At 41.8% G+C, this 8,777-nt stretch overlaps 1 protein-coding gene across 1 annotated transcript; it reads left to right on the forward strand.

Moving 5' to 3' along the window:
* The first annotated feature begins 519 nt into the window (after positions 1-519).
* Positions 520-8,468, forward strand: SNU13 (small nuclear ribonucleoprotein 13). Its single transcript, XM_040359637.1, has 3 exons — positions 520-717; positions 932-1,052; positions 7,849-8,468. The coding sequence occupies exons 1-3, from the start codon at positions 535-537 to the stop codon at positions 8,109-8,111; spliced, it is 567 nt and encodes a 188-aa protein (XP_040215571.1). The 5' UTR covers positions 520-534; the 3' UTR covers positions 8,112-8,468.
* Positions 8,469-8,777: the final 309 nt, after the last annotated feature.

Consider the following 8,777-nt stretch of genomic DNA (forward strand, 5'->3'; position numbering starts at 1 on the left):
ACGGCACATGCGCAGTTCGTGATACGTACCTGTCTGGCGCTCAGCCCATCATTTGCATGGGGTCACACCCACTTCCACCTACGCCGGCGTGCGCCTTTGAAACCTCCGCCACTCTGGCGCAGCGTTGGGAGCACTGGCTTGCTGAATGCAATGCTTGCCTCTCCGCGCTACGTTGGCGTGGCGTACGGTGTGTGCTCTACGGCGGCGTAATGGGCGCCTTGCTCTCTGTGAATCTGGGCCATTGTATATAATCCTTAAAAATGGGCACTTTTGATTTTTCCTGTTCTCTTCCCATAGACTTCAATAGGGTTCGCCTTTTGGGTCAGAACTTGTTCCCTGTTCAAGTGTTTTGCTGCGAACCGAAGGGGGGGGGGGGGGGGGGGTTCATCTCTTTTACACAACCACGACGCGCTGCTTATACTTGTCTATTACCGTGGAAGCGGTTATTACTGTATAATAAAGACCTTAATACATTGTTCTGTCCTGTGTTACAGCGCCAACCAGCGGTGAAACCTTGTCAGTAAGAGCGCACGCATGCAGTCGTCGCTTAGCGTCACAGGAAATGGGTTGATACAAGCTCCGCCTTTTCCTCTCTTTGGGAGCCGGAAGTTGAGAACACGTTGCCGCTGCATTGCTGTTCAGAGGCTCATTCGATTTTTCCTCCGTGAAGCTTCCGGGCAGAGAGGACCAGACGACTTCATACCCGGGTGTAAAATGGTATGGGGACGTTGAGGGTAACCTGTATGTCCGTAGTGTGGCTGTGTACGGGGGAGGGGGCAGTGTGCCGGGTACCCTGTTATGAAGTTGAATGCGCACGTGCTCGGACTGCAGCCATGCGCTCCTGTTCTCTCTATGACTGTTCGTTCTCATTGCATTGTGTGGAGACGGTCGGACATGTATTCAGTGTTCTATGTTCTATATTGTATTACAGACTGAACCAGAAGTGAACCCCAAAGCCTATCCATTGGCCGATGCGCAACTTTCAAAGACTCTTCTAGATCTGGTGCAGCAGGGCTCAAATTACAAGCAGCTTCGCAAAGGAGCCAATGAAGGTAGGCAGCTTTGTGTATGAATAGCATGCTTTCATGTTCTTTACTCCTCAGTGCTGGCAAAGCATTGCCTACCACAGTGGAGAAATGATAGGAGTGCCAGTTGTATTCTCCTTGGAATCCTGGGGTTGAGGATGACAGGTTTACAATGTTGCTCCAAACATAGAGAACATGACATAACAGGCGAGTTCTGATTAAAGTGTATCTAAAATCGGAACCATTTCCCCTGAAGGTATTGACTTCATGTACACAGGATGTAAAGATTGGCTTTTTTTCCCCAGGTGGTTTTTATTTCTTTGCCTCTAAAATGCACCCCTGTGTGGCAATGTGCTCATACAAGTTTATTGGTGAATTAGGAGTATTTAGACTGATCAATATTCTTATTGCACACGTTCCTGGCAAATATGGCTCATAAAATGGTGGGTGCTACAGCAATTACCAGTTGGGTCCTGGAAACATCAAGCAAGCGTACGTATTTGCCAGCACAGCATGGATCAACTTCCGTCAAAGTGCAATGTTATGGGCCCTGCGTGGCTCTGAAACATTGCACTTTCCTTTGTGATGTGATCTTTCATTAAACTTTTAGATGGAAGTTATCTTTCCATGGTGTGCTGGCAAATATGTGCGCTTATAACAAAGATACAATCCCCAGCAAACGAAAAATCAGGACACACAGCTGATGTTTCACACTGATACTCAGTGCTGACACTCTAAAAAAATACATTCAAAATAAATGGGCATGATGGTCACATGACCAAGAAGCAGCGAATGGTAATCGTATCTCATGAGATTGGGAATGACAATCGCATGCGTGCATGATCAGAGGGGTGGCACACCATTATAACACAATCACATTTAATTGCAACGAGACGTGTGTGTGTGAATATTCTGATAAATACATGTGTGGGAAAAAATATTTTTTGTGTTTTTTGCCACATGTATTCATACACACGTCTCGTTGTGGTACCCCATAGCTGCAGCCATTTTAAGTAAGGGCTCCTGTAGCATTTACGTCATGGAAATTGTTTGCCTCTATTTTAGGCAGAAGGGCGTACTTGGCTGACAAAACCCCTCCTCCAGATGAAGGGGGGGGTTGAAACAAAAAAAAAATGATACTGCTTGCATAAGTAGATATGACGGTATATAAGTATTACCCACTTGCTGCCCCGCAACATACTTTCTGTGGTTATACTGGAAAGATGCCTGCAGCTATCATCCCAGTACTTTTATTTTGGCTTGTGAAGCACTGTCATGTAAAAGCAATCCATGGGGCTGACTGGGGACCGGAAAAGACCCGATCAACTCTATGGTCTAAGAAAGCAGAAGCGACGAGTGTTTTGTCACTGCCGGTTGTAAATAAGCCATTACTGGTTTAATAAAACTTTGGATGATGCCAATCTTGGTTTAATCTGAAGCTTAACAGGAGAGGACAGTTCTGAGGTTAAGTAGACTCCAGATGTCTCAGTAAAGACAACCTGTCACTGCGTACATGTTTACATTTCTTGTGATAAAAAAAATATAGGTACAGTGTAAAATAGAAAAAAAATTAAAGCGCCCCTGCCGTGCGCGCGCAAACAGTGATGGCACCACACATATGCGTGTATCACCGTGAGCGTCGGATCGAGAGCAATACATCTAGTACTGAACCTCCTTTGTAAATTCAAAGTGGTAAACTGTAAAGGCATTTAAAGCGTAGCCTATTGATAATATAATGTATAGGGCCGAAACAACTAATCGATTATGACAGGGATCGACAAATCCCGGGTGCCAGGTCGCCATGGCGACTAGAAATAGTGTCCTGGCGACTTGGCTTGGAAGGTGGGCAAAAAAAAAATATATATATATATATATATATATATATATATATATATATATATATATATATATATATATATATATATATATATATATATATATATATATATATATATATATATATATATATATATATATATATATATAATTTTGTGAGCTGGTGCTGAGCCGTTGGTATTACAAGTTAAACAGCAATTCTAATGTAATTTTTTACTATTTTCACTGCCATCTTCTTCCCTCTAATTAGAACCCCCAAACAATATATATTTTTTTTATCCTAACACCCTAGAGAATAAAATGGCGATCGTTGCAATACTTTCTGTCACGCTGTATTTGTGCATCGGTCTTACAAGCCCACTTTTTTGGGAAAAAATTACACTTTTTTTAATTAAAAAATAAGACAACAGTAAAGTTATCCCAATTTTTTTTAATATTATGAAAGATAATGTTACGCCGAGTAAATTCATACCCAACATGTCACGCTTCAAAATTGCGCTTGAACACAGTTTACATATGCGGGCGCTGCTCACGTATGTGTTCGCTTCTGCGCGCAAGCTCGTCGGGACGGGGTGCGTTTTTCTGGCTCCTAACTTTTTTAGCTGGCTCTTAGATTCCAAGCAAATTTGTCAACCCCTGGATTATGAAATTATCGATTACAATTTTCATAATCGATTAATCGGCCAGTAACATAATGGGGTTAAAAAAACTAAAATTAGCCCTTTATAGTACAAAAAAGCAAATCGCTACTGTAAATATTACTTTCACTGTCCCACAGTAAAAAAAAAAATGAACCCCTTTACAGTAGCGATAATTTTCTTTTACTTTTTTTTTTTTTTTAAACTCCATTCTGTTACTAAACATCTCAGGCCGGGTCATTTCTCTGTTTTTTGGTGCTTTTTGCAGAAACACACTACAGTTCATTTACATATTTTCCTATGGGACACGTTCACATCCCTGATTTTTTTCAGCTTCTGCGTATTTGGAAAGGGCAAGGACTTTTTAAAGCAAAACGGTGCTATTTTTTTTTGGTTCAATATACTTCAATGGAGAAGCTGCAGAAAAGCTTAAATGTGTTTTTGCGGCAATTTGTGTTTTGTAATCTGCCCAACAACAAATTGGCCCCAAAAAATAAAAAAAATTCAACTTTTTTTTTTGTTAAGGCTATTATCGAATTAATTGGCCAGCTAATCGATTATGAAAATAATCGTTAGTTGCAGCCCTAATAATGTACGTAGTTTATCACTATGTCATGGGCGTGTGTAAATTTAACCACTTCATCCCTGGAAGGTTTTACCCCCTTAATGACGAAGCATTTTTTTGCAATTCGCCACTGTCGCTTTAATTGACAATTGCAGTTGTGCAACGCTGTACCCAAACAAACTTGACAGTTTTTATTTTTTTTTTCCCCACACAAATAGAGCTTTCTTTTGGTGGTATTTGATCACCTGCTATTTTATTTTTTGCGCTATAAACAAGAGCCACAATTTTGAAGAAAATATTAACTTTTTGCAATAATATTCCACATTTATTTTTTAAAACAAATTTAGTTGCTTTAGGCCACTATATATTCTACATATTTTTGGTAAAAGCGTATCTTGATTGGTTTGCACAAAAAATAGTGTCTACAAAATGGGGAATAGATTTATAGCATTTTGTACTAGCAATGGCATTGATCTTTTATCGAGATTGCGGCAGGGAGATTGGACACTTGACACTTTTTTGGGACCATTGACATGTACACAGCAAACAGAGCTAAAAGCCACTGATTGCTGTGTAAATGTCACTGGCAGAGAAGGGGTTAGCACTAGGGGACGATCAGGTCAACTGTGCTCCCTATGAGTGTTTCTAATGGGGGGGGGGGGCTTACTGGGAGTAGATAACAGTAGATCCCTGTTATGTCTCCTTTCAGAATGAGGAAATGCATTGTTTAAATAGGCATTTCTCCATTCTGCCTGTGCACAAGGCATTCGCGGGCTGCCGGAGGACATAGTCCTCACGACTCGCATGCGGCAGGAGCGAGTGTGTGCTGCCTGCAACTGAGTCTGCGTGCGCTGCTGTACACCTACGGCGATTTGCGCAGGAGTGCCATTGTGACGGCGGCCAGTCTTTAAGCAGTTAGCATGTAATTTACTTGGCTTAAAACATGATGCCCTTATCGCATGCAGTAAACGTTGACCCCTATATCACAAAATGCTTTGGACATATCCTCTTTACCCTTTCCACATCTCAAAAAAGCTGTACAGATGTAGCAGGCAACCTAGTCCAAAAGGTGGAGCTGGCATTTGAAATGCTAAGTTGAACTTTGAAGAAAATTTGCCACGTAGGAGCACCCGCAGGAGAAAAAGTAATTTATTTAAATAATATATGCGCTTTCTGTGGTACCCCTGAAGGCTGGCTAAAAAAACGTAATTGTTTACATGGCCCATCTTGCCTAGTTGCCAGACATTCCTTACATTGAGCGCTTTCCTCCAGCAACACGGGCAGGCAATCTCTTATTCAAGCTGTGTGTGCGCTCCCCATTCCCCCCATTGCAGCTGCTGAGATATGACAAATGCACAAAACAATACTGCATGATCAATTTTCTTTAAAAGTGAACTTATCCTTTAACCCTTGATTGGCTCAGTGGATACAAGGCTTGCAGATAAAAAATGTGCACTTATTTTCTCAGGCTCCTGCAGAGCATTGCACCCACGATCAGTAGATCGCAGGTTCTATCTCAGCATAGTTGTTTTCTCATACCTTGTATGGGCAGGCAGTTACCTGAGAGCCGGAAGATCAATGGGCTATGACGGCACTCATCAGCGCCCTCACAGCAGATTGAGAACTACAAGCCATCAGCTGCAATGACTGTTGGTGCTTGTAGGCATTCATTCACACGAAACTGAATGATGCGGCCACGTGGGTGAATCACCCCTGCAAGCATTTGATACAGTTCCCCATAAACGTTTACTGTACAAGGTAAGGTCTGTTGGCATGGACCGTGAGTACATGGATTGAAAACTGGCTACAAGGGCAAGTTCAGAGGGTGATGATAAATGGGGAGTACTTGGAATGGTCATGGGTAGGTAGTGGGGTCCCCCAGGGTTTTGTCCTGGTACCAATCCTATTTAATTTGTTCATAAACAACCTGGAGGATGGGATAAACGGTTCAATCTGCATTTGTCTACAATACTAAGGCCCCTTTCACATTGAGGAGTTTTTCAGGCGGTACAGCGCTAAAAATAGCGCTGCTATCGCGCCTGAAAAACTCCTTCACTGCAGACTCAATGTGAAAGCCCGAGGGTTTTCACACTGAGGCGATGCGCTGGCGGGAGACAAAAAAATTTCCTGTCAGCAGCATCTTTGGAGCGGTGAGAGGAGCGGCATGTATACCGCTCCTTCACCGCTCCTTCCCATTGAAAACAATGGGAAACCGCGGCAATACCGCCCGCAATGCGCCTCTATAGAGGCGCATTGCGGGCGGTATTAACTCTTTATCGGCCGCTAGCGGGGGTTAATACCGCACCGCTAGCGGCTGATACCCGCGGCAATTCCGGCGGTATAGCGCCGCTATTTTTAGCGGCGTTATACCGCCACCGCAGCTCCCGCCCCAGTCTGAAAGGGGCCTAAGCCAAACATGGCAATAACTTCTCTGCAAGATGTGGAAACCTTGCAAGTAGATCTGAACAAATTAATGGGGTGGGCAACCACATGGCAAATGAGGTTTATTGTGGGAAGATATAAAATGCATTTGGGTGGCAAAAATATGAATGCAATCTACTCACTGGGGGGAATCAAGGGTGGCAAAGGACCTGGAGATTTTAGTAGATGACAGGCTCAGCAATGGCATGCAATGCCAAGCTGCTGCAAACAGAATATTGGCATGCATTTAAAAGGGGATTAACTCAAGAGATAAAGCGACAAATGTTCCTGCTCTACAAGACTTGTCTGGCCTCACCTGGAGTATACTGTCCAGTTTTGGGCACCAGTCCTCAGGAAGGATGTACTGGAAATGGAGCGAGAAGGGCAACAAAGCTAATAAAGGGACTGGAGAATATTGGTTATGAGGAAAGGTTACAAGCACTGAACTTATTCTCTCTGGAGAAGAGACGCTTGAGAGGGAATATGATTTCAATTTACAGATACCATACTGGTGACCCCACAATAGGGATAAAACTTTTCTGTGGAAGGGAGTTTAATAAGACACGTGGTCACTCATTAAAATTAGAAAAAAAGAGGCTTAACCGTAAACTACGTAGAGGGTTCTTTACTGTAAGAGCGGCAAGGATGTGGGATTCCCTTCCACAGGCCGTCTCAGCGGGGAGCATTGATAGTTTCAAGAAACTATTAGATAAGCACCTGACCACAACATACAGGGATATAAAATGTAATACTGATGAATAATCACACACATAGGTTGGACTTTTTTCAACCTTGCCTACTATGTAGCTTTTGGCGTTTTTGCAGTACATGAAGGAGGAGAAAAAATCTAAAAAAAAAAAAAAAAAAAAAGCCGTTGGCATATTTTTCTGCTGGAAAAACACAACAAGAAACTCTATAAAAAGTTTCTGTTCCTAAAAGCTGAAGCTCAAAAAATGCTAATAGCATAAAATAGTGTGCATGGACACATGATAAAACGATTTGGCTTCTAATAGTAGAAAAAAAATACACCAGTGTGCATGGATCCTTAAATAGGCTCATTCACATCAGAAACCTTGTTTACATGTGTTTGCAGTGTGCTTTTCCTAAGTGTTTTTAGAGTCTTGTCTACTTGAATTTCCTTGGAGATAACTGTTTATGCTTGGCACAGAAAAAAAGACCTGGTTATTTGGACTATCTGGAAATAAGAATTATGGCTAAATTGTTCATGGGGGTTGCTTCTATGATGTGCATAAACTCAACCATTTTTATAGACTAAGGGTTGATTTCTCTATGCCAAATGTTTTGTTTATTGTGCAAACTGGTTAAAAATGCAATTTATTTATTTTTTATTTTTATCTTGCAGCCACAAAAACATTAAACAGAGGGATTGCAGAGTTCATTGTAATGGCAGCTGATGCAGAACCACTTGAGATCATTCTTCACCTTCCTCTTCTCTGCGAGGATAAGAATGTCCCCTATGTCTTTGTGCGCTCTAAGCAAGCATTGGGAAGAGCCTGTGGGGTCTCAAGACCAGTTGTTGCATGTGCAGTTACGATTAAGGAAGGTTCCCAGCTAAAGCCCCAGATTCAAAGTGTCCAGCAATCTATAGAGAGACTGCTGGTGTAAATTCCCCCCCCCCCCCCCTCTTGAAATGACAGATGGCACGGTGCAGTGTTATGTACCTTTTTTTTTTTTTTACCTGCTTTTGTAGGACTTTTACGAATTCCAAAAGGAGTATCTTAACAGCGACTCCTTTAAAATCTCCCAGTGTGTTCTGTCATGGTAACATGTTTGTTTTTTTTTTTGTTTTTTTTATCATTCAGATGTAAGCATATACCATAGTATTTTTTGGCTTTTCATAAAAGGAAATGGCTTAAAATAAATTTCAGTAAATCATTTGTCCCCCCTGGATGCTAACTTGTATTGTATGTATTTTTTGAAAATAAAAATATACATGTATGCCTATTTTCTCCCTTGTGAAAATAATAGTGCTGTCCTGTTTTTTAAAATGGTTTTGTTTCAACGGTAAACTAAAATTGCATATTTAATGTACCAAAAATTGAGCTCCTGGCTCCTAATACGACTGACCATGCAAAAAAATTGCTCAAGGTTAGATATGAGACGCATGGTAGAAAATACTTTTGCAGTAGTTGTGGCAGAATCTGGAAAATGGTTTTTGTGATACTTAAAGTGGAGTTCCACCCAAAAATGGAACTTTTGTGTAATACAGGTCTTCTGGGCAACACACCGGTCCCAGAAGACAGCAGGGTCCAGTGAGGATGCACAGTAGGG

The sequence above is a fragment of the Rana temporaria genome, chromosome 7 (genome assembly GCF_905171775.1).
Source record: "Rana temporaria chromosome 7, aRanTem1.1, whole genome shotgun sequence".
Taxonomy (NCBI): domain Eukaryota; kingdom Metazoa; phylum Chordata; class Amphibia; order Anura; family Ranidae; genus Rana; species Rana temporaria.

What these genes read in the sequence shown, in the direction of transcription:
- SNU13 (XM_040359637.1), top strand. Translation starts at nt 535, where the DNA reads ATGCAGTCGTCGCTTAGCGTCACAGGAAATGGGTTGATACAAGCTCCG. An exon ending in TCATACCCGGGTGTAAAATG is followed by an intron (nt 718 to 931) that starts GTATGGGGACGT and finishes ATTGTATTACAG; the next exon opens with ACTGAACCAGAAGTGAACCC. An exon ending in TCGCAAAGGAGCCAATGAAG is followed by an intron (nt 1,053 to 7,848) that starts GTAGGCAGCTTT and finishes TTTATCTTGCAG; the next exon opens with CCACAAAAACATTAAACAGA.